General features: G+C 41.0%; 1 protein-coding gene across 2 annotated transcripts in view; it reads left to right on the plus strand.

Annotated features, from left to right (window-relative positions):
- The first annotated feature begins 305 nt into the window (after positions 1-305).
- Positions 306-27,292, plus strand: part of LOC124622079 (zinc finger protein basonuclin-1-like) — a 315,796-nt gene continuing 288,809 nt past the window's right edge. Inside the window, exons 1-2 of one of the 2 annotated variants that reach the window (XM_047147653.1) lie at positions 306-741; positions 14,486-14,610. In XM_047147653.1, the coding sequence (XP_047003609.1) occupies positions 732-741; positions 14,486-14,610 (135 nt within the window). In that variant the 5' untranslated portion in view covers positions 306-731. Of the gene's footprint in view, positions 742-14,485; positions 14,611-14,790; positions 14,909-27,292 lie in introns of those variants that run through there. The other variant, XM_047147654.1, reaches the window with a different exon arrangement.

A 27,292-nucleotide genomic window follows, 5' to 3' on the forward strand; every position in this document is an offset into this window, starting at 1 on the left:
TCCCGCACGTCACGACAGGTGGCGCTCCGTGTCGCGTCGTTCGGCGTGTCGCGCCGCAGCTGTCGCCAGGGCGCGTGAGGGGAACCGCGAGGACACACCCCTCCCCTCCCGTGCGGGTGACCCCCACCACGCGCTGTCCCCCGGCAGTGACACAGTTGGTCGGCCGGCGGACGGCTGTCTCTGGTTCGCTGTGACACTGCGCCAGGGAGGGGATTGGCCGGGGCCGGTGGAGGGGGAGCCGCGACGGGACACGGTCGCGGCGGCGGCTGTCGCAGTGTCTGTGCGGCGCCCGCTCCGCCACCACGTGTTCCAGCGCGCGCCACCTGACCGACACGTGGTCGCCGCCGTTGCGCGGGTTCGTAGCGCGCCGCTCGCCGTCTGTCTACCCCGCTGTGCACGAGATACACGAAGCAGCAGTGTAAAAAATTTTGCTACGAGGCGGTGCACCGCCTGGACGAAATACTAAACAAGTGGACAGTAGTTTCGAACTGGTCGTGATGTTAAGAATAGTGAAGATACTGTCACACCGGCAGGACCGTTGCTTCCACTAAAGAGGACTGTAATAAAATACTGGTTTTTTTTCGGAACTGTTCCTGTCATTTCAAAAGTGAACTATACAACTGAGGATACCTTACGTCAGAAGTGTATGAAACTGTGCTGATGTCAAACACTGAGACACCATCAGAGCTCTGATTCGAGGCTACAGCAGTAGTCTGAAATCCAACGGAGTCATGAAAATAGGTAAGGGGAATTTTGCTACTGCTATTAAGTAACATTAGAACGGTTACTTTGTTTCTCTTGCGTGACAGATCGAGTTTTTCATTTAGAAATGTGTCACAAGCTTTTTATAATGTAATACGTTCGAGTGTTGGAGCAATAAACTTTCTAGTTCGTTAGCTTCGAATTGGATCATAATCAGTAAGTTTGTTGTTAAATATCCTACAAATCTCACATGAGTATAAAGAAATGAAGTTTTAATGACATTAACCGGAAAGCCTTTGAAAAACTAACAAACTGCGTACAGAAATGCTGTATTTCCTTTCAAAAACGAAATATTAGCAATCCTTTACGTTAGCCGACAGTTATCGTGTGTAACTCACTAGAAATGTCTCTTATTTTCTATCAGTTATACAAAGATTTAGCAAAACCGGATTTCACATTTTCCATACAGACACAGCACTTCTCTTCGAACAGAATCTTCGCTAATGCCAAAATATGATGCATCTCGGAAGGTAAGCGTGAGACAAATTGAGAGCAATATGTTTGGACCAGTAAATCATCGTACACACTAGCGCTTCGCTCTCCGTAGGAAATGTCACCGGAATATTGTTGAGCAGTGTTGCGGCGGTGATACGCGAAGTAGAAGAGTCAGATTCACTCAAGTGTCTGAGCCTAGACGCTCCTGCTATCTAGCGGCAGCCAATCAAACCGGCCTTCTGCTCCGCCGGTCGTCCGCTCGGTAAATGTATTACGACGAGTCTGTGGAATCCTTCCGCTGTTATCTCGTAATTACCAAGCAGCGACGTACAGTGCCTTAGATCTGAGCTTCCGTTCTTAATAGCCTAATTCAACTTCTTTTGCTTGATCTTACTACGTTCTACAATCATTTGTAGTTATAAACTTTGTAAACCCATGACCGTAACATCAGAGTGTATGGTGATGCTGTGTCATGAATTGTTCTTTGATTCTTGAATTCATCTTTTTTATTCGTACAGTAGTCATAAACTAGTTACCTACGTCATTGTCCAGTTAATTCCAGCGGAGGACTGATATGAACAAGCCTTTTCGTTCAAACTATTTCGTCTAGCGTACCACTGTCGGAAATATCTGATTGCTTTTGTGCTACAGTTTCTTGTATATGAGATTATTATCAAGACAGAGCTTCCCAATATTCAGAACTCAGAGCTTAATGCACGAGATATTCACGCGAAATGACCAAAGAAATAAATAGCCATAGTGCTTACACCAGACGACGTCTAACGACTATGATGACATATATTTATCACAACTTACTGAAATCGCGAAAGAATGAAAGCAGCAACGTGCGATTTTTCATAAGATTAAGCAGAGGTCCCTAAAGTGGAGGTTTTCAATTATTTTCATTTATTTCCAACTTTTTTTTTTACTTATGCTGCAGCATCCACTCCGTGATGTATTTCAGTCACATGTATTAAACGTGCCTAGGCGCGAAAACATTTCGACGTAAGTTGCCAATAAATAATGGTGTTATAAAGTGAGAATATGGCCACTTTCTGACGATATGTACAAAAAAGATTCAGGCTATGTCAACTGTCAGCCACGTCGCTCCACAACTGATGTTGTAAGTACTAGTAATGCATTATCAAACTTACAGGTATCATACTCCTACGAATAATGTAGGACAGGAAAGTCATCGTCACTATAGATGCAAATAAACTACTTTACTAGTTAATACGTTTCCGCATATGAAAAGGTCACACATAGAAACAGAGGCAGTACCTGGCATGATAATACGTTCCGCTGACTGATTAACATAGTGTGGAATCTAAATTTTGGTGCTACCCAGTGTGAATTTCACAGATATTTGAAAAATGTCCCTTTCGTATTCGTTACTCAGCAGTTATCAAACAGTTTCAGCCTTAGTTTCTTACTCTCACACTGCTCGTACGTTTGGTTGCAATGTGACACTTTGTTGTTGTAAGTCGTCCACAAAAACTACACCAAAAAGGTACTATCATGAACTTGTATTCGCCTGATGAAGAAAGTAATAATCTGAATCAAACCACTAAAATGTCGAAGTGACTGTGTACACGTTTCCCCTTTGTATTTTGGTAGCGTAATAGATCCCTTCTCAGTTTAGAAGAACAATTTGTCAAGTACTTGACAGAGAGCGCGGAAAATAGTTATTCATAAATCATTAATATCCTGTTACTTAAGAAGGTGCATTTGAGACACCAAATGTCTGAAGACACTTTGCACTACAATTGTTACGAGGTAGATTTTTGGTTATCACATGTCATCTGTGTAATAAGGTAAGCGACACACACAAACTCGTATGCCGTAGGATATATCGCTGCATACCCTCTGTAACGGTATTTTGAAACATAGAGTGTTTAGTCTGTAAATGGTAGGTACTCCTGGGACAGAAAAATATCGGTTTTGGTAGTGAGTTGTAAATACAGTAGTCTGCATCAAATTTCAAAATTATATGGGAAATATTATTAGTAGCCCTAATGACTTATTACGCACTAATAATTTTATGGCTTTGAAATGACTTAGCTTTTCACGTCAGGTAACACTACTATTGAAGGAGTTCATTACACTTGAATCGACGCTGAACTAAATGCTGAAAGCTTTATCTGTCTTTCAAGTATGTAAATAATAGAAAAAGCAAAACGTTTTCAGTGGAACCTCAAGAGGAAATTCACTGTGTAGCTCTTGCTTTTTGTGCGTCAGGCATAAGCAATCTTCCTCCAATTTAAAGCAATATTAGCAGTTAAATGGCCTTGAGTATTTCACCAATACGAGAAGAGTTTCCCAGAGACCGCTCCCAGTCACAAAATTTTTTGTCGACTTACATAAAGCGTTTGGCGAAGCAACATTTTTGAGATACAAACCTCATCTTCAGGCATCAATGGCAATATTAAACTAACGAAAATATACACAGATATTAATGTTACTTTTTACAGTCAATTTATCCGAAGGATGACCGCAGCACGTGCTAAGACCATAAAGAACAACTTTAATACCTATGTGTAATTTTGTTAAATGTGTTTTATATTGCCATTCCCATTGAAGATTGGGTCTCTCTACCTCTAAAAATGTGTCTTTATTAACTAATTTAAATAAGTCAACAAAATATTTGTGGTCTATAGCGGTGTCTGAAATAAAATTTTCAATAATTCCTAACCTTATTTTATGAAATCTTCCAAATGCATTGCACATATGTAAGTACGAAAAGTGTTAAAATATCCTAGACAGTATCATTTCAATTACAGGCAGAGAACAAAATTGGATATTAATCTGAAAAATATTAAAACTGGGTTCAGTATGAAGTTGGAAGTCTCACTTACGCTGCATTTGGAACGAAATGGATCTTCAGGACTTGTGAACCGGTATTTCGCAAGCAACTGTACGATGTGTGGCAGAGATAGGTGTTCAATAACCCCTCCCCCCTCCCTTCCACACTTCCTCCCCACCAAATACCGGTTCCGTTCGCGGATGGTATGCGAGAAGTAAGGTTGACCGCATACTTGTGTATAAGCAAAAATACTGTAATGTCACAGTAGTGTGGATGTCTAAGAGGAATAACTGCTCGAGATAGGAACGGGTTGCTTTAATCTCAACGCACACAACAAAATTCCGGGAAAGAAACTCTTGTGAGTGAGAATAATCTTACATGTAGTGTCACTGGTGAATTTAAAAAAAAAAAAAAAAAAAAAAAAAAAAAAAAAAAAAAAAAAAATTTCCAATTTTCCTCACTGGTTAAATTTGCTGCTTGCATTTTGTTGGTATAAAATATCCTCCGCCATGTACTTTGCAGCGACTTGTGCAGTAGGTATGTAATTTTAGTACGAAAGCTCCGTATTTAATTTACAAAACACCTAATAGCCTTTCATTTGTACGGACTAAAATGCCTTTTAAAATTTACTAAATGTCCATCGTAATATGTTTTGTCCATTTATCCTTTGAAAATTAACACGGAAATCCTTCCCCCAACAAAAAAAATCGACTATCGGTAATATTAACCTTTGATGGTCTTTGTAAACATTGTACTTGTTTTTATCAATACTAGCTCTGCTGGTCTATACGTTTTCTCTGAGCGGAAGACTGAAAGGGCGAAAAATTCCGTATGTGCCGTGAACAATAGAAGTAGTCCCAGAAGTAGTTTATTTGTTTTGAGCTTCAGTTTCCTTCTACTGGACCATGCATTTCAGAAGACAGGTATTTTGGGTTACGAAAACAATCTTAAACCCGATTCAGTCTCTTTTGATTTTCAAATACCATAAAATATTCTTTGTGACTTGCTTATCTAGTGCAAGACGTTTATTTTGAGGATGATACATTATTGTTTGAAATTCTATTTACATTTGGATGGTTAATAGGAGACGTCTTTGTTCAATGTAATTCTTTCGAGACTCTGTTGCTCTTACGCCGTAATATATTGAGAGAGAGGTGATTGATCATTCTTGTCTGCTACTCACTCTGACTGGTATTACTCGCTTGCATATTCCGAGTAGTAGCTGTACCTGACTAGGCCATCAGCTTAGACGAGCCACCAAGCGATTGTAGTTTCGATTCCTGACGTGGTCTTGAATACAATCTTCTTCGGTAGTGAGGAGGTGCCTCAGATTTGGTCTTCTTACGTTTTTCGAGGCTGTAACCCGTCATTTACGACAGTTACCTCCGTCTAGCATTACTAATGTTTATGAACAAGCGCAGCAGTGCTTCTGTTCATGCCACACGACTTCGTTGCGAAAACGGAACGGAATGATCTTAATCATTATCTTGTCGATAATACGTTGAGAGTTTGGAATTTTCCAAGAGAAGGATGTAATGAACCGTTTGAGACCAGAAGTTGGGTGTGGCAGGCAGATAATAACAGAATGTAATGGAAGATACGACTATGTTTGCGGTGCCGTAGAAATTCAGTCGATGGGCCACAAATAAATGTTTCTAGTACACGATGTTGACGATAACATAAAGGAACTACTTCCACTCACAGAGGCAGGAATTAGCTCGAAGATGATTATCTCGACATGTTCAGTGTTTGTAAATGTGAAGAATGCCGAATGTTACCCTGTAACTGGCTGGATAAGACAGTTCTAACATCGGAGGCAGGAAACGTTGGAGATATCGAATAAAACCATGCCTAGTAAAGCACTGTCGTGATCAAACCACCCTTTTGATTAATGACACCTTTATATTTATACATGTTGTTTTGGAACGCCTACCAAAGTGATGCACAAATTTAAAAAAGAATTGTTACTTAACTTGCTGTCGATCCAGAGCTTCCGTACAGTTTAAAAAAGGGTGTTGTATGAGACATGAGTGCTTTTGTCTGTTAGGGTTAACATTCTGGAGTCACTGGCTACAATCATTCTTTCGTTCTGCTCCCTCCTGACCGATCGGAAAGTGTAAGTGGTTCACTAAATTCACATTCTGGAATAGCGTGTTTCATGTTCCTCTACAGACATGCAGATATGGTTTCTTCGTGTCTTCTCTCCTGGTGAGGGCCGTAATGGTTCTCGCGAAGAGGCCACTGCCAATTTCCCACTTCGCGCGTGTAATCTGAGCTTGCCTACCTAATTACTTCGATGTCAACCGGTCGATAAATTCCACTCCTGACTTCCTTTTCAGTTCCTAATTATCGATTGTTCCCAATCGAAGACATTCATCTTCAAACGTGGATCTACTAAATCAAAATACTAGCTATAGATTATATGTACACATGTCTCGGAAGACAATGTCTGAAGCTGCATATGGAGATCATAAGCGAACCACCTACGTTTCCTCTGGCAGTAACTCGGCGTGTAGAACACACCAAATCGCCTCTGATTCAAAATGGCCGAAAAAGCTTGTAGATATGGTTATAGGGAGAAGCATGGATCACTGGACTCCGACGAGCTCTTAGGTGCTCTGAGAAGGTTTTTTGGCCATTTACCTAAGTCACGAACAAAATAGTTTGCACATAAAGGAGCTGCTGTAAAATAATACTGTTCGTGTACCTTGCGATTGACAATGGAATTGAGAAAAAAGAAAAATCAGGACACGTTCATAGAATTTGTCGACCTGGAGAAAGCGTTTGACAGTGTCAAATCGTGCAAGATGTTCAAAATTCTAAGGAAAATCGGGGTATGATGTAGGGAGACATGGATAATATACAACATCTACAAGAGCCAAGAGGGGATAATGACAGTGGAAGACCAAGAACGAAGTACTCGGATTAAGAAGAGAGTAAGACAGGGACGTAGTCATTCACCCCCACTGTTCAATCTGTACATCGAAGACGCAGTGATGAAAATAAAAGAAATGTTCAAGAGTGGGCTTAAAATTCTGGGTGAAAAGACATCAAGGTTAGATTCGCTGATGACATTTATGTCCTCAGTGGATGTGAAGAATAATTACGGGGTCTACTGGATGGACTGGACAGTCTAATGAATACAGAATACGAATTGACAGAAAACTGAAGAAAAATGAAATTAGTGAGAAGTGGCAGAAATGAAAAGAGTGAGAAACTTAACATCAGGATTGGTGGTCACAAGTTACCTACCTATTCATCAAAATAAAACAAGGGCATTCCTGGCCAAGAGAAGACAACAGGCCTTAATTTGAGGAAGAAGTTTCTGAGAATATACGTTTAGATATCAGTGTATGGTAGTGAAACAAGGACGCTGCGAAACCCGGAACGGAAGAGAATCGAAGCATTTGAGATGTGGTGCTACAGATGAATGTTGAAAATTAGGTGGACGGATAAGGTAAGGAATGAGGAGTTTCTGCGCGGAATCGGAGAGGGAAAGAATATATGGAAAACACTGACAGGAAGAAGTGACAGGATGACAGGACTGTGTTAAGATATCAGGGAATAAGTTCGATGCTACCAGAGGGAGCTGTAGAGGGTAAAAACTGTACAGGAAGAGAGAGATTCGAATACATCCTGCAAATAATTGAGGACGTAGATTGCAAGTGCTACTCTGAGATGAAGAGGTTGGCACAGGAGAGGAATTCGTGGCGGGCCGTAGGGTCTGACTCTGCAACTGCACTTGAAAGAGTACCTCTTAGTGCACACTACAGATGGAAGAAGCCACCTGAGAAAGTGTTTAAGCCTGTAGACTCGTGCATCGTCCGTTAACGAAAGCACATCGTCAAATTCGAAGTGTAGGAGCATTTCAGATTATTTGAAAACAGGTAAAGTTCTGCGTTCTGGACCTAAATGGGATAGTTGGGCCTGGCCGACAGCCGCGTCTGACGGTAAGAGCGGTCAGTGCTCTCCCAGTCGTTGCCAAGTTTATTGACCTGGTAACCTCTACTAATCTGTCGATTAACCCCTTAGTTGGTCTCACGAGGCTTTTTGTACACTGTACCAGTCCTCCCCGGCAGTAACGGGAATGGAACCCGAGTCGTCGGCTTGGCAGGCAGCCACGCTGGCCACTCAGCTACGGAATTGGGAATATCATGTTATGCAGTAACGACTAAAATGAAAATAATGGAGCAGCAAAGGGGATACTAATTCGCAAAAGGTGACCTAGGAAATCTGTTCTTTACAGGCAGTTTCCAAAAAATGGGGGTGAACTACAGTTCTCGACATTAAAAAAAAATTTCACTATAATTTAATTTTTCTTTTATTTTGTTTTCAGTGCGATTTGCATTGATGCGAAACTGTTGCGGTTTAATCCTTTACAATAATACGTAGTAGTAGACAACTGGTTGGCATAACGTTTTAGATGCTCAGCTAAGTTATTCGTCTAGTTTCACATAGTGACAGAGGAGATAAATAAGACCGTGGCGTGTAGACAGCGAGCAGTCACTGTTGCCACCTGTCGTCGTACACAAACTGAAAGATCACTGATTTTAAAATGAAGGGATCGATTTCAGTAATTGTTGCAAGATTTCTTATTTGTTCGTTTTTCTTTTGTATCACACTATATTACATGAGACAGGAAACTACACGTATTCTAATTCGTACTTAGTTTACACTTTCTTTAAAACATCATATTTATGCAATGTAAAAGCAGGCATGTGGGCCATACTTCCTTAGAAGTCAAATACTAATTTTCATAAATTTAGCTTTAAATATGTTTTAATGTAGTAAAATATTTTCATAAAAAATTTCGTCTCCCAGTTTCACCCCTTAAGGTTCCAATTTCCAAGAAAAACACAGAAACACATATTTTTTTAAGTTTCTAACCAAGAAAGAAAATACAAATTTTCAAAGATTTAGATTTCCATTAACACTTTCATCCACTATCTTACCACCTTACGGGTTGAATTTCCGAAAGCAATCAAACTTTTTTTAAATTTCTAACAGAGAAATCAAATGCTAGTTTTCACAGATGTAGCTTTAAAAACGCTTTCGAATTACTTTGATAATGATTTATTTTCCAAACAAACTTTGACCCATTATTTTACCGCATTAGTGGTTGAATTTCCGACAGTGCTGAAGCATGTCTTTTCTATTTTCTGTCAAATACCAATTTTCGTCGCTCTAGGTTCAAAATTTCCTTAACAGTGACTTATATTCAAAAAGCCTTAGATCCCTTATTTTACCTTCTTAGGGTGCAATTTCGGAAAATCCCTTCTTAAACTACGTCTTCAATATAAGATCAACACCCTCCCCAAATTTCAAGTTTTCATTTTTAGTGGTTTGGGCTGGGCAATGATGAGTCAGTCAGAGCATTTCCTTTAGTATATAGAGATTAACATAATGATGACATGAGAGGTTTTTTATCCTGCACCTTTGTACGTCCTGAGACGATCATTATGATGACTTGAAACTTTAGCTCGGGCAATGATTCGGAGCTGAAATGTATAGAGGGAGTGACAGAGACTTGGCAAGCCGGAACAATTTTTCTAGAATTGCTTTACGCCTTGTACACTTTTAAAATAATATGAATCTTTTCATTCGTAACAAAAGTAAGAGTCCTTATGTAGAAGCACTCGTGAAGTATGTAGCTGCTAAAATAATGCTTACGCCTGTAAAAGGCAAGCTTTAATCCGAAGTAATTAACTGAAAGTTTTAAGTACTTTCGCTTCTAAGCGATGAGGTCGTGTGTTCCGGGTGAGGGGGTAACAGAATGTCAGAGTAGGAATTAATATACTCGCTACACCATGTTTAAGCAGGGAGAGCCGACTGTGGGTGACGGTGGCATCGAAGGTTCAGAACTCTGTATCCCTCTATCCCCCCTCCCCCGCAACTGTCAACGAACAGATACGAGCGAGTCTTTCAGATCTTGATTGGCGTTCTTTCAATGAGAGAAAAACCACATTAGCGGCTAAAGTCATATATAACGGGGTGTACAGGTCATTCTCATAATGTGACAGAAGAAGTTAAACGAGTAGGAAGGTGATTTTGAAATTTTTTTTTTATGAGTACTCGTGTATCAGCATGTATTTGTGTAAGACTGTGTCGGCTAGGTTATTAAGGCTGAAGTTTTGCACGGACGTGTTTAGATTTGTTAGATAAATATACTAAACCCTAACTAATTGCCGGCCGGTGTGGCCGAGCGGTTCTAGGCGCTACAGTGTGGGACCGCGTGACCGCTACGGTGGATGTGTGTGATGTCCTTAGGTTGGTTAGGTTTAAGTAGTTCTAAGTTCTAGGGGACTGAAGACCTCAGACGTTAAGTCCCATAGTGTTCAGAGCCATTTGAACCATTTGAACTAATTCCGACTTCACTAAATCGTTATTCACGCTAACTAGGACTCGTATTTTGTATTTCGAACTGGAACACCGCCTCCCTGTTCCCCGGACCTCAGTCGCGCCAAGTTCATTTATTGTAAAATGTGGAACAGATGTCCTTATTTTCAATTCGATCTGCCCGGCTCTACCCGTGGCCTGTAACGAATAACATAATGTGCCTCACTGTGGTGACAATCACGCAACAAAGCGGATGACTGCTCATTCGCTTGTTGAAGCCCACACGCCGAGTTGTGTTAAATTACATCTCTATGAGCGCTTAAAAGTGTGTTAAAGTGACGTACGGTGTAATACAGTAACCGAGATGAGTTTTGGGAGTAAACAGAAACCTACAAGTTTGGAAATTTTTTGGGAGGAAAATCTGCTATGAGATCAGCATCAGATAGCAGAGCCTCTTAGGTTACAATAGACCATTTCGTTGCAGATCCACATAATAGCAGCACGTAACTTCTAATTATGCAGCGTTATACGGTAAATTTAGAAAAAAAATTCAGGAGGCCTATAGCGCAGACAGCTACAGTAATATGTATGTGCAGCAGTATATAGATGGTGACTTAAATTCGCGCACTAGGACACCACAGCTCGATTCCTTGCAAACTAACCGTACAAAACACGCGTTTCGCAAATTTTCGTCCCTTGAATGTTATCGATAGAAATGAATGTTTAGTTTTAGTTTAAATGGATATCAGCGACATGCTGTCTGGCAACACCGTTATTACGTGTCTGACAAGTGTTTCAATATAAAATCGTATTGTGTGCTGCTCAGTTATTGCAATGCGTAAGATTTTCCTCTAGAATACCCGAGTACGAAATTTCAGTTCAACGTGTAGCTATTTTTTTTAGTTTGCTACTTTTTTCTGCCAAATAAAAAACCTCTCCTCTGTCCGAACAGGCCTCTGAAGGCCCAAAGGAACCGGTCGACCGACGTGTCATTCGCAGCCGAACTGCGTCATCGGATGCGGATACGGAGTGGCGTGGGGTCAGCACACCACTCTATCGGTCGTCGTCTGTTTTCGTTGCATGGAATCGCAGCTAGACGGTCAAGTAACTCCTCGCTTAGCATCACGAGCCTCAGCGCACCCCGGTAGGTCAACAGCTCACAGCGGCCCCGATGTCACCCACCAGAGTGCCCGACGATGCTCAACTTTTTTTGATCTGATGGCAAACGTTGTACCCAGGACGGCAAGGGCGTTACCTGCCAAATACAGCTGAAGCGTAATTTACTTTGTTTCTGAAACAATACACAGGGTGAGTCACCTAACGTTACCGCTGTATATATTTCGTAAACCACATCAAATACTGACGAACCGATTCCACAGACCGAACGTGAGGAGAGGGGCTAGTGTAATTGTTTAATACAAACCATACAAAAATGCACGGAAGTATGTTTTTTAACACAAACCTAGTTTTTTTTTAAATGGAACCCCGTTAATTTTGTTAGCACATCTGAACATATAAACAAATACGTAATCAGTGCCGTTTGTTGCATTGTAAAATGTTAATTACATCCGGGGATATTGTAACCTAAAGTTGACGCTTGGGTACCACTCCTCCGCTGTTCGATCGTGTGTATCGGAGAGCATCGAATTATGTAGGGATCCAAAGGGAACGGTGATGGACCTTAGGTACAGAAGAGACTGGAACAGCACATTACATCCACATGCTAACACCTTTTTATTGGTCTTTCTCACTGACGCACATGTGCATTACCATGAGGGGTGAGGTACACGTACAAACGTGGATTCCGTTTTCAATTACGGAGTGGAATAGAGTGTGCCCGACATGTCAGGCCAATAGATGTTCTATGTGGTGGCCATCATTTGCTGCACACAATTGCAATCTCTGGCGTAATGAATATAGTACACGCCGCAGTACATCTGGTGTAATTTCGCCGCAGGCTGCCACAATACGTTGTTTCATATCCTCTGGGGTTGTAGGCACATCACGGTACACATTCTCCTTTAACGTACCCCACAGAAAGAAGTCCACAGGTGTAAGATCAGGAGAACGGGCTGGCCAATTTATGCGTCCTCCACGTCCTACGAAACGCCCGTCGAACATCCTGTCAAGGGTCAGCCTAGTGTTAATTGCGGAATGTGCAGGTGCACCATCATGCTGATACCACATACGTCGACGCGTTTCCAGTGGAACATTTCCGAGCAACGTTGGCAGATCATTGTGTATAAACGCGATGTATTTTGCAGTGCTCTCAGATACACACGATCGAACAGCGGAGGAGTGGTACTCAAGCGTCAACTTTAGATTACAATATCTCCGGATGTAATTAACATTTTACAATGCAACAAACGGCACTGATTACGTATTTGTTTATATGTTGAGATGTGCTAACAAAACTAACGAGGTTCCATTTAAAAAAAACGTAGGTTTGTGTTAAAAAACATACTTCCGTGCATGTTTGTATGGTTTGTATTAAACAGTTACACTAGCCCCTCTCCTCACGTTCGGTCTGTGGAATCGGTCCGTCAGTATTTGATGTGGTTTACGAAATATGTCCAGCGGTAACGTTAGGTGACTCACCCTGTATATCTTACTACAATTGGGGGTCAGACAACTGAGAAATATTTATCAAGCGCAGTAGTCAGTTAGAAGTAAATGTAACCATAACAGCTGCTACAACTCGATAGAAAGTACTCCGGAAGCTGGGTTGGAATTTACTTCACGTAGCAGTGCAAAGCAATACATTTAGACGACGTGGTTATGTGATTTGTATTGATGTATGGGGCCTTTCTACGATAAAAGAAGCAGGGATAGACCGAGGCCGGCCGGAGTGGCCGTGCGGTTCTAGGCGCTGCAGTCTGGAGCCGAGCGACCGCTAAGGTCGCAGGTTCGAATCCTGCCTCGGGCATGGATGTGTGCGATGTCCTTAGATTAGTTAGGTTTAATTAGTTCTAAGTTCTAGTCGACTGATGACCTCAGAAGTTAAGTCGCATAGTGCTCAGAGCCATTAGAACCATTTGATTGATCGAGGAGGAAAGGTGTAGAGTCTGTTTCTTTTTACCTTGGGGGAAAGGGTAAAATTCAAGAAAAATGTAGCAGGAAGGTAAGTTATACGTGGTACAGAACAGAGCAAAGATTTAAAAGCAAAATACTTCTTTAACGGTGCAATAATGAAATCGATTTGGTTCTCAATGCTGTATTGGTATCGCATAATTGCATGAGTTTTGTACAAGACATGTGCAACTACTGAGAACCTAGCTACCATATCGCACAGTCGAAAATGATACAAAAAATAAGGAAAATAAAAATTACACCTAGATCCTGAATCAAAACCCCGTACTCAAGTTTTCTAACGCAAATCTCTACGCACTGCACTTACTGAGGAGCACAGTTATAAGGTTTCCATTAATGTGCTTCTTTGACGTCCATTTTCTACCAAAAACATGCACATGACGAAATTTTGTGGCAGACATTTTTGTATTCTTAGCGTGCAAGGAAGAACGGCATTTCGCACGAATGCTTAAATGTTTGTTCACCCCGTATATTAAACTTGTACAATTTAACTTTGAATAAGTTTTGTAGCTTTGTTTAATCCTGTTGTTCGTTACTGGGATAGCACTACAATACTCAATTTTAAACTGAACATGTAAATTAATTTAAAGTTGAATATATAAATTAAGAACTTAACTTCAAATAATACTGCAAGTGGTCTCGTTTTTATTTAAGCGCTGTACAAACTGTGTGTTATATTACTAACTATTGCTTCAAATAACGATTTTGAAAAACTTATGTATAATTTGGACTTCAACAATTAGGACTGGAATTCGTTCCAGTTAGTCCGAATTAGTAAGGTTTCACTGTATAACGACCCAGTTTTTGGACGTTGATATCATGTTTAGGTGAACGAAAGATTCGCCAGTCGGGTCGCACTATGCCTCAAAGGTCAATAACGTGTGGCGCCGTAATGGTAACGTGGGCGAGTGTAACCCGTTTGTCCTTCGACCCTAGTGACAACAGGGATCGAACTCAGGTCCTCCGCGTAGCAGCCAGACGCGCTTTCCACCCAGCTGAGCAGCACAGAGACCCGGGCCGCGCCACCACGCCTGACACGTGCTCCCGTGTTTTGCACAGGTGAGGGTCGCAGCCAGCAGCCGTCGCTGCCGCCGGTGGCGCCCGCCGGGGCCGAGGTGCGCATGCGCCTCGCCGACGGCCAATCAGCGCTCAAGGCGGCGACCTGCGCTCTCTCAGTGGAAGGGGTAAGTAGCGCCTTCTTTCCCTTATTCCGCCGCCGCTCGGACTCTTTTTGCCTCCCCTTCTTACCGACCGCCGCTCCCTCCCTGCGGAGAACGGTTTTTCGATATACCGAAGGCGCCGCCGTCGAGGTGTCCGGCCGGTTGCCGCGATCCGGACGCGCAGCCAGTTTTTATTTTGTGCGCCGAGGGAAATGTTAATTGGTGCGGTTGGCGGTAGTGCAGCAGCGCAGTGCATGAGCCGGCGCCGATGCGACGCTGCGCGGGTCAGCCGCGACGTCAGGCGAACCTCGTCCCGCTGCAAGTGAGTCTCCCAAGTTTCCGTCCCAGGGGTCTGCGTAGCCCTGACTGCTAACAGCGTTACGAGGCGTAAACTGCAGGGAGTGACAGTAGATGCTTCGCCAGGACAACTACTATAAAGTATAAAACAGGATAAGCTACACGGTGGTGTGTGTGTGTTTGTGCGTAAGAGAGAGAGAGAGAGAGAGAGAGAGAGAGAACACACACACATGGCATACACTTGGGTACATTCACATTCAAGAGCAACGTGAAACACTGAGGCCTTGTATCGAATATCAATAATTTGCGGTCTAAATTACACTTTTCTACAAATTTTACAGGTCAGTGCGCTTTCTCGAACGTTTTCCGCGAGAGTATGGCTGTATATCATGCCTGAAATTCTGTTCTGGAAAGTCTACATAATATCCCGCACAGAAACGTGTTTCAACCACAAATTTTCTTTGGTTGCCGGTGTTGCTGGTAGATAGATGGTGGAAAATTTGGTAAAGAGAGTGGATACTCTAACAATTTACGCATCGAATCACTAGAGGTTTTTTTCGACTTACTAAGCACTTTTGGTCATAGATACATGGTCTTTCTAACATGATTTTTAATTTTACGCTTTTGCCCCTTTTTAGATTATCCTTTTCACTGTTTGGTAGCTGTTCTCCATCATTTCTTGATTTGTGGTAATTTTTGTATCTTCACATAACTGTAACCTTCATAATCCATTTTGATACTCTTGCCTCGTTTGGCCTGCATTCTTAGTTGTTAACCCTACCTCTCCCTCCAGCGCCACCTCAACTGTTGTAGGATGCCTTGGCAGATGACCCGGTTACCTGCCCCTTCTGCTGGTAAGAATCTGATATAGTCTTCTTTCCATAATTATTCATTTTAGTGATTCCTCACTTCGTACTTTACCTCTCCACTTAGTCATTAATGCTTCCAGTTCCTCGTTCCCCTGCTTTCTGATGGCCCAAATTTCACTTATACGTCTGATTGGTGGACATATATTCCTCATTTGCAACGTAACTGGAAAGAAGAATTCTCTGTATATCCCAGTAAAAGATTACCCATAACATTTTTTTTTAAATAGTGAGCTCTGGGCTTCCATCGACTGCTTTGGTGTTCCGTTTCAGAACGGTTTTACGAGTGGAATCATTTCCCATCCTCGACACCAATACCTGAAAAACTATCCGTCCAAAGCTTGCTGCATAATGCATGCAACAAATACTGAATTTCACCTTTTACAAAGCTTTCTTACAGCTATTTCTACATGTAAAATGTACCACATCCATTCTCCTAGTGTACCTATGGCCAGGTAATTCAAAGAATATTAATCGGCGTCATTCTAACCTCATGTTATGCACTTTCTCGATAGTTACACCTGCGTTTATGGTTTCGGGACGTTAATCACTTGTATATCCTCCACGGATGGAAGAACACATCTGACTGCAGAGTCACAAATGTTAATTTTACAAAAATTAGAAGTACCTTTCACTAATTACGATCGCTTTCCTTTGCCGATTACCAATAAGAACCAATAATTTTATGAGTGGACGTTATTGCAAGTCATCCACGTGACCGAGCCACACACTATGGGACAGAAATTTCCAAATTCTGGTTGACACCTGACTAGGGGATTTACACTTGTGGCTATACAATTAAAGCAGTATTCAGTCAATAAGTGATCACATCGTTGTGGGCTAGAGAATTTTTACCAAGCTCCCCTAATTTGCCATATTGCAGGACTTCTTCCGCTCACCTTGAATACAAATTATTTATTTTATCCACACTATTTCCGTACAGGTTTCGTCATCAACTTTGATTGCAAAAGCCACCGTAATGGATGGAAATGAATTGAAAGTACAGTGATACTGCACTGTTGCTTATCAGTATTTACATGCTGCAGTGTTTAGTTAATATTTAATTTTTTTCACATGTAATCAAATTCTTATCAGATATGTTTCATAATACAGCGTCAATCTGCAGCAAGTGTACCTTTTGTAACCGCTAAATTTACTATGGTGTTAGTTAGCCATGAGTCTACTAAATTCATCTAAAGGTTTGACGTAATACTAAGTCAAATTGTAATGATTTAGAGGCATGTTGGACAGAGGATGAAAAGGCATCGAAATATTCCATCATGTAAATAGGAAATTCGAAAAATAATTTATTTCCAAATTTTTCTGTATGTCTTGTGTCTTCAAACATAAAAACACTATTTACTACAAAATATTGCTGTATCTAGGTTGAGTATAACGGTATCTACAGACAAGCAACATTCAGAAGAAGGGCAAGAAGCTTATATACAGTCTATTAGTTAGCTATATTTTAGGAAAAAATTCAGTTGTGTCTCTAAATAGTATTCACTGCATAGAATTAATCACACTACGTAATATGTGTATTTATTTACATACATTTGTTTCGTGAATAATGTATGCCTAGATGGAACTACTGTTTAATGTGTGGTAGTTAGATTGAAAATTTTGGCCTCTCTCCCCTAGCAAATTATATAGTTTTTCGAAAGTTACTATGTATGAATCCCATAGTAACAGTCGAGGCTTTCACAACAGATTACTTACAATGTCAGAATAAGGTACTGTGTTATTTATGCTTAGTTCTACTATCTGCTACTTGAATAATAATTTCAAGTACCATAGCTTTATTTTAAGGTCAGAGAATCACCATCTCACCCGATAAGAACTCAGGGTAGATAAGTCACTCATAAAATCCCTTACGTCGCACTAAGCTTCTCTTTCAACACGGTACCATCTTGTGTTACACAATTCGGGCCAATACCTGGACAGGGTTTGGCAGTACCCCAGTGTCGCATAGTTAGAACATGTTCAGCAGCTTTTCATTTGTGTAAAATTCCTGTGATTGAACACAGCACTCGTAGTGAAACATTATTATGATCAATATCAAGAGTAAAAATAGTTTTAATCCAGAAATTGTGACTTCCGGTAGTGCATGAGCCTCGAGATTAACAAAATTGAACAAGACTCCTCCTGTAACGTTGTTACTGTCCGAAGGGCTTCAACAGACTGGTGCGTCATGAGAGGCATCTGGTCCCAGATATTTATAATGAAGAACAGATTTCTAAAGACGTTTCATTCATTCACTAACTTCTGCAACATTAGTTAAAGATAATTCCTTTTCCATTACTGTGAAGCAAGGTCTCGAATCACTCACAACAACAGGAGACTAGAATTTGTTCTGTTTGTTGGAGAAACAGTAGGACTGAGTTAAAAAAACATTTTAAAAGTATTTGCTTTCTGTTGAAACCTTCAGGGACCTGTCAATGTATGACACTTAACTGTGAACAGACAGTTTCCGCTTCAAACCTCTTTTCCACTTTTTCCCTTCAACCACTACTAAGCACTACCGCCTCCATCTAACAAGTTATTTCTTAGTTATAAGTTTATTTTAAAGTATGATACAGTGCGTATCGCTTGGTCATACTTCCTTTCCACTTTTCTTTTGTCCTTTACATTTGTTCACAGTTTCACGTTAACGATTTCTGCTATGTCTATAAATGACAGCTGTTATTCTGTTAATTTTTGCATCACATTCTTTGAATGTAATACGTCTTCCCGAGATCTCCTTCACTATGTTACCATCTTTAAAAACGGTATTTCTTAGCGTCTAATTATGGCCTTGTAAGGAGAAAAATATATAACGTGGAACCACCCCAAAGCGCAATAGCCATAGAAGCCATTAATAAAAAAGTTTGTTATAAAGATATTTTTATGCCGTTTGTAAACAACTACATCGAATAGTTACATTGTACGCCCCTTGTTCAGTCCTAAAAGGACATCATTGCTAGAGTGATTCGGTCTCACGACGTTCTTCATTATCTATCAACCTTCCTAGAAGGTATAAATACCCGAAGTGGCTTATATGAGATTAACAGTTAACTGTCTCGATTTGAGTATCAATATTATGACATCTTACGGCAGATAAAATACAACTGAAGCATGGAAAATATTTTTGTTGTCATCTTCAGACCGTAGGCTGGTTTGATGCAGCTCTCCATGATACTCTATTCCGAGCAAGCTTCTTCATCTCTGAGGAACTAATGTAACCTTCATCAACTTAAATCCGCTTACTGTATTCGTGCCTGGTTCTTTTTCTACAAATTTTACCCTTCACCCTTCTTTCCATTGACAGTTCCTTGATGTCTTAGAACTTGACCTTTCAACCGATTCCTTCCATTACTCAAGTTGGCTCGTGAATTTCTTTTTACTCCAATTTGATTCAGTACATCCTTATTAGTTGTTCGATCTGCCCATCTAATATTCAGTATTCTGGTCTCTTCTTGTCTGAACGGCTCATCATCCACATTTAACTCTAAACAAATACCTCCGGAAAAGACTTCGTAATACTGAAATTTATAGTAGATGTTAACAAATTCCACTTTTTCACAAATGTTTTTCATGCCATACCAAGTCTACCTTTTATATCATCTCTACTTTAGCCCTAATCAGTTATTTTACTGCTCAAATAGCAAAACCCATCTATTACTTTTAGTGTTTCTTTTCCTTATCTAAGTCCCTTAAAGTCATCTGATTTAATTCCACTACATTTTATTATTATTATTCTACTTTGGTGGTGATGAACTAGAAAAACGAATTTTACTAATTGTACGTTACTTGAAGATTAAGCACAGTCTCAAAAACGCATTGCAATATGTAAACAGCGGTTAGTTGTTGTTTCCCTAGCCTCCAACCTTACAATTAATCTATGATTTCCGTCCTGTATGAGTGAAGGCTGAGGATTCTAAATCGAGTGCAAAAGTTACAGAATCAGTTTTCGACGAACATCACTTCTAAACCAACTAAACTGAACTGTACTGGGCGGACGGCTTCTCGAATGAAATACTCTCCTTTCGTTTATCGTTTGTGGCGTTGTTTCTGTTTAATGGCAGCAGTGGCGCTGCACGGCAATGATACCATTATCGTAGAAGAGAAAATAAAATTTTTATACGCGCGAGTTCACATGGTATGAAGCGCTGTGTGGTATTCATAAATCACTGCAGTGTCAGTTGACATTTCGATAACCACGTGCGCGGCATTAACAGCTGAGGTCAAAGTGCTAACTCGTTTGTTTCTCTCTCATTTCAATAAAATGAGGTTCGCACTAACGGAATACAAGCTGCTGCTTACAGTTCCTTGCGCTTAAAATAGTCCATCAGAACAATATGTCCAATACTTATTTTGACCAATTAAAATTTTAGTGACAGGTATTTAACAGGGATTTTATTTACTTGTCAGCTAACAGGACTGCGTGTAAAACTCTGAATCTCTGATCTCACCTTAATTTCGTTGAAGGACATTTTTTTTAAGTTGAAATTGTTGTTATTGGCAGATACTCATAAAAGGCAGTTGCTGGTTTTGAATACTGTGATATGCTATAGCTAATGTAACTATGTGCTGCAATTCTCTTTTTGAAGTACATTTGCCACAGTCAGACTGGAATTTCACTCATTCGCTGAAAACATGGTGCAAATATCTCGAAGTGCCACTCTCGCTGTCCAGGTTGAAGACGGGAGAGGGAGAGCTACAGGATTAAGTAGATGGCTTCATTTTCAGCTGTATGAGTTCTATTGTGGGAGGCTATTTTTTCTGCATTTCGGTTGCTGCGTTCCATGCAAAGAACATCCAAGTGGCCGGAGGTTTATCAGTTCTTTCATTACGCTGACTGCTTTGGTGTAGGGGGTTATTTGATCTGAAATGGCTCGTTACAGAACAATTCGCTCGGTTTGTTATCCCATTCCAAATACTGTCGACATGTTGAACAATTCATGTAAAGAAACATATTTCTATTATGATGTGCTGTCTGATACGTTGATCTGAAGTGGCTCGTTACAGAACAATTCTTTGGTTTGAATGTTTCACTTAGTTAACCGAGTTAAGGTTCATGTGTGGAAGTTAAAGCCCCGGGGCTAAGAGACAAGACGGCATTCAGCTGTGTTGGTGTCTATAATTAGTACCATGAGGCACTGGTCGAACGTTCTCTAAAATGGATTTATGGAATAAAAAGTACATATAATGTAACCTACGACACGCATACCATATTTCATGGTTTTTTAGGTATTCTGTAATCAGTACAATGCCAAATTTATCTTAGGTAAGATATCAGATTACGGTACTCTACAACGAGCACTTTCCCGCGAAAGCACTTTCCCGAGTTCGAGTCTCGGTCGGGCACACAGTTTTAATCTGCCAGGAAGTTTCGTACGCATTCTATATTTGAAACTTATGATAAACATAACGACTTTAGACTACAGCTGAGCTCATTCCTGTAACAACACATAGAGGAAGACAGGCGTCATTCGAGCTGTGGAACGCATGACTACGGGGCAAAGAAACTGGACAGTTTCTTGACTACTTCACACAGAACAAATTTTTGTATTTATGCAGTGTGTCTGCAACTACATATCCTCTTACGCATAGGTCGTCAGTTGTGAAGGACGTGTCTGGTCGGCAGCACAAGGTCGACGATACAAAGTCAGCTCGTAGTAAAAATATTTCTGTTACTGATAAATCAGATATATGTACAGTATTTAACAATCATTTTCTGAGCATTGCTGGTGAATTGACTAAAAATTTAGTTTCTACAGGAAATCTCTCTTGGCAAATGCCTTTCCGAGACTGATGTCTGAAATACTCCTCTGTGATACAGACAAAGGGGAGATTGAATCAATAGTAAAATCAGTGAAGACTAAGGACTCTCATGGATGCAATGGGCTGTCTAGCAGAATATTAAATCACTATGCTGCACATGTTAGCCCTGTACTTAGCAAAATTTTTCCTGTAGGAATGGTCAGTTTCCTGAACGATTTAAGTACTTAGTAGTTTAGACGGTTTTAAAAAGGGAGAATGGGAACATGTAGACAATTTTATACCTATTTCTATGCCATCAGTGTTTGCAAAAGTTATTGAAAAGTCCGTGTATGTAAGGATAATTGATCATTTTATATCACACGATATGCTATCAAGTGTACAGTTCGTCTTTAGAAGTCGTTTAACAACTGAGAATACTATATTCTCTTTTCTCTGTGAGGCATTTGATGGTTGAAACAAAAGGTTTCGAATGCTAGTCATATTTTTTTATTTAACTAAGGCGTTTGATTGTGTTGACCACAAAATATTGCTCCAGAAGTTGGACCATTACAGAATACGGGGAGTAGCTCACAATTGGTTCACCTCGCACTTTAGCAACAGACAGCAAAAGCTCATTATTCACTCTGTTGAGAATGGCTGTGATATGGGGTCTGAGTGGGATGTTGTCAAGTGGTAGGGGGGGGGGGGGTGGCCCAGAGATCAGTGTTGGGGCCACTGATATGTCCTCTAGTATTACGGGTAACTCTAAAATGTTTCTGTTTTCTGATGACACTAGCTTGGTAGTAAAGGATGTTGTGTCCAACATTGGCTAGCTTTCAAATAGTGCAGTTAATGACGTAAGTTCATGGCTTGTTGCAAGCAAACTAACGCTAAATCACAAGACTCAGTTTTTATAGTTTCTAACACACAATTCAACAAAACCTGACGTTTTAATTTAACAGAATGGGCATATGATTAGTGAAACTGAACAGTTAAGATATATAGTAAACTGTCGTGGAAAGCTCACGTTCAGGATCATGTTCAAAGGCTTAACTTTGGTTATTTTCATTCGCTTATGTCGTATGATATTATATTTTGGGGTAACTCTACCCATTCTAAAAGGATATTTTTGGCTCAGAAACGGGTGGTTCGGACAAAAAGTGGTGTAACTTCACGAACCTCTTGTCGACCCCTGTTCACGAATCTTTGTATTTTGACATTGGCCTCTCAATATATATATTCCTTATTGTCATTTCTTGTTAACAATATTAGCTTATTCCCAAGAATAAGCAGCTTTCACTCAGTTAATACTCAGCAGAATTCAAACATACATTTGGATCAGGCTTCTTTAATTCTTGTGCAGAAAGATGTGCAGTATACTGCTACATCCATTTTCAATTAGTTACCACTAGAATTCAAAAATCTGAGCAGTAATCCACGCGCTTTCAAATCTAAACGGAAGAGTTTCCCCTTGGGTCACTCCTTCTATTCTGTCGAGGAGTTCTTTGAAAATTAAAGCTGATTTTTGTTGTATTGTTGATTGCGGGTTCATAAACAATTTATTTTTATCTGTTACTACTTTTATGTTGTAATTTAATGTACAGACACGTTCCATGACCGTGGAGATTTGCTCCTCGATTTGGCCCTACGGAAGTTGACGTGTAAATAAAAATAAATAAATAAAAAGAAATAAAATGGTGGCCGACTTATGACCACACATAGTAGTTCACAATTTTTCTACTTTTTTTCCTGTTAGAACTTAGTGGTGTTACTTACACATGCTCTTCAAATGGGAGATTAGTGTTTAATGCTTCATCAGCGACGAGATCATTAGGGAGGAAATGCAAATACAGAAGGGACGAGGAGGGAAACGCAAGCCGGTTACGTCGTATGTACAGGATCCGCCTCTGCATGCACGTACATCATCTTAAAGAAATCATGGGAAACCTCAGATCTGGATGGTCCAGCGAGGCTGTCAGAACTTTCCCCCCCCCCCCTCCCCTCTCACCCCCTCTCCCCATCAGTACCTTGTTACATTTCTTCATACCACTCCGTACAGTTTTTCCATCGAACGCTGTTAAATGGACTAGCAAGCCCCTTTGTGGAGTGCTGTTCTGTTAAGTGTTGAGTCGCTTTGCATATATCCATACATGCCGCATTACAAATCTGAATTTACGTGTTGTAGTTATCCATTCCTCACTTTTTAAGCATAACTAGACATAGAATTTGTGAAGTCAGCTTTCGATTGCAGACTGGCAGTAAACGGTGTACGTACTGTAACATGTCACAGGTAATGAGGGTTGCACCCACTCTAAACCTTTATGACGACTTAAACTCTGCTGGGGAGGGTGTCTCGTGATTACAGAGGAATATCAGCACTATCTTCCTCAAGAGCCGAAACCAAAGAATGTAGTGTTACTGGACGCAGTTGTTTGCCGCGAAGTCGGTGTTCTGAGTCATCTCAGAGGTGTTGCATTGCGTTCAGCTCGGAATTCTGGACTCGCTTGTCCATTTCTGGAATGTTATTGTCCCCAAACGCTTGCTTCACAGCTGCTGCTTTCAGCAGGTTGCACAGTCATGATGATATAGCCATCCTCTCCAAGCTGCGCCCTTACTATACGCTGTACACATGGCTGTAAAATTTGTTCATAGCCTTCCGCATTTAGCGATATCTTAAAAGCAATAAGTTGTCATGGTACCAGAGTGTTTTACTGAAATCGTGGAACCACGAAAGACACGACCCTATCGTAACCTCTCTACTTCAGTCCGCAGCTCGTGACCTAGTGGCTAGCGTTGCTGCTTCTGAATCACGGGGTCCCGGGTTCGATTCCCGGACGAGTTGGGGATTTTCTCTGGCCGGGTACTGGGTGTTTTTGTCGTCCTCATCATTTCATCATCATAATCATTCGTGATAGTGGTTAGACTGTACTGTGTACAAAAATTGGGCTGTGTAAAAAGTGCGACTTGTTACGGGCGCTGATTAGCCCGCGGTTGATCGTCCCCACAATCCAAACATTATCATCGTCCACGTCTGTACTTAACTGCTAGCAGCACACATGATGGCAGTTAACGTTCTCAGGCGTTCGCCAAATCAAAACCCTTCCAACCGACTGCCACAGATTAAAGATTGGTTCATCACTCCAAATCTCCACATCACTCTTTTTCGGTCATCTATTGTCCGCCGGCGTCGCTCTTTACACCAGCTCAAGTGTCCCTTAGCACTGACAACAGAAGCGTTTTTTTATGAGGAGTCGCTCGACGACTCTCCCCCAGTGTTTTAAGTCCCTAAGGACAAATACTGTAGAAGCTGGACTGCTGGTAACGCTTTGTAAATTGTGAACAGTCCCTTCCGCTGATCATGCGATTTTTTGTAGCCACCATTCACGAATCTCGACGGTCCCTGTCCGTCACTGCATGAGATCTACATCGACTTGGTTTGGCTGTGGTTGTTATTTCGCGTTTCCACTTCGCAGTCACATCACCAATAGTCCATTTGCGCAGTGCTGGAAGAGATGAAGTGTCTCCATCGAACGCTGTTAAATGGACTAGCAAGCCCCTTTGTGGAGTGCTGTTCTGTTAAGTGTTGAGTCGTTTTGCATATATCCATACATGCCGCATTACAAATCTGAATTTACGTGTTGTAGTTTTCCATTCCTCACTTTTTAAGCATAACTAGACATAGAATTGTCACTCAGGCGGCATCCAGTGACTAAAACACTTTCGAAATCACTGAGCTCTCCAAACCGATTCATTATCCTTCTATTGCGTTTTATTGCTTTTCTACTGTCAGTACTCTCTGCCTCTTTTTACACTGGCGGGTCCGCCTCTAGTGACATCCAGTGGTCAGTTCGGCATTATATGCAGGTGTCCATATGGTTTTGATCATATGTAATATCGGCAGTGTGTCTAGTTTTGAAGAACGTTCCACGAGTTCAGTAAAACACTCGGGTGCCACGACAACTGAAAATTTGTGCCAGATCGGGATCCGAACTCGCATGTGCTACTTGTAGCAGTTGCCTTAGCCTTCAGGCTACCTGAGCATGCCTCCGGGGCTGACTCAAACTTTGTCTCTTATGTTTCCAAGGGTGAATTCCGAGCACTACCACAACTACCAGTTTTGTTCCCCCAGTGGTGCCACTTCACATAGCTCACAGAGGTTTCGGAAATTGTTGTCGTACATGTAAAGTGCTTACAGTCTTTGCGTGTATTGTTGTCAGTTTGATTATCAGACACGTAAACGTTCAATATTCTACAAAGTAGTTTATAGATATCGAACGCTTACTTTCTTTTACCGCTACACCAGAGACAGTTCACGCTGGTAAAGTCGCTGAAGTTTCTCAATTTAACTGTTATACATACTTCGATTACTATTCACGATCGCGTACATATTATCAATGCCGGCTACAGGAGATTCCAGATACTGGATCAAACACCTTTCCATAAAAAACTACCATACATTTTCTCATAGTATTTAATGCACAGAGCACCAGAACTTACAATACTAGCAGAGGCGTTGTGGCGCTCCAAACAATACATTTGATAGTAAATATGACCGAAGGGAAAAAGAGGTTAAGTCCATATGAACAAATTCATAGGATGGCAGTTTTAAAAAATTAGACGCAACGATTCATACACTAAACTTTTGTTCCTGAAACTTTTTTGTTGTTTTTAGTACAAAATCACGGGACTACTTGTATTTATTTTAGTTATAAGTAAAAAACGCAGCGGAAACTGGTGAGACATGAACTTGCTCAAGGTGAATAGAAGCAATGCAAAATAGTTAGGAACACAATCTCATTTTCTTCTCTCCTGTGTTTCAAAATGAGACAAGAATCTAAAAGGAATGCATATATTTGCTTATTGTGAAGCACTTCCCATATGATGATGTTTCGTTTCTGGGGCGCTCAACTGCGCTGTCATCAGTGTCCGTGCAGAGTCCCAATTTTTACGCAGTCCAATTTACTTTTTGGTCAGCCCAATCTAGGCGCTGGCACGAATGATGATGATCATAATGACAACCCAAGCAGCCACACCCCAGAGAGAGAAAATCCCCAACCAGGCTGAGAATCGAACCCGGGACCCCGTCATGCAATGGCAGCAACGCTACCCACTAGACTACGAGCTACGGACACCATCACATCCCATGTTTTCATATTTTGATAGTAGTAACTCGTTACCCAAGTGGTAATGAAAAGTCTTAGTCTTGACGAGAGCAAAAGCATGTAAAAATTGTGCTGCATTTCACCTTTCTGCTTCGTGAGTGTCGCGAAACACATCAATTTGAAGCTGCTAGTCTTACGTTGCTCATGTGATTGTGTCCTCGCCTTCTTCTTTGCATCTTTTAATATTCCAAGGGCCGGCCGCGGTGGCCGTGCGGTTCTGGGCGCTCAGTCCGGAACCGCGAGACTGCTACGGTCGCAGGTTCGAATCCTGCCTCGGGCATGGATGTGTGTGATGTCCTTAGGTCAGTTAGGTTTAAGTAGTTCTAAGTTCTAGGGGACTGATGACCACAGATGTTAAGTCCCATAGTGCTCAGAGCCATTTGAACAATTTTTTTATTCCAAGGGACTTTTTATTTGTATGAGTTGCAAATCTAGGAATGTCAGCACTTTCGTCAGTCAGAGATAAACTGTCTTCGTCTAGCATCTTACGAAAAAGAAGACACAAAAGGAAAGTTTAATACCGACCACCAAATCTCACCAACGACAACACGGCACTAACCAAGAAATTCTTCAAAAATAACAACAGTCGAGTGGGTACAAACGTGAAGACAAAAATAGCTACCGAGCGAGGTGGCGCTG

This window comes from Schistocerca americana, chromosome 7, assembly GCF_021461395.2.
Source record: "Schistocerca americana isolate TAMUIC-IGC-003095 chromosome 7, iqSchAmer2.1, whole genome shotgun sequence".
NCBI classification, from domain to species: domain Eukaryota; kingdom Metazoa; phylum Arthropoda; class Insecta; order Orthoptera; family Acrididae; genus Schistocerca; species Schistocerca americana.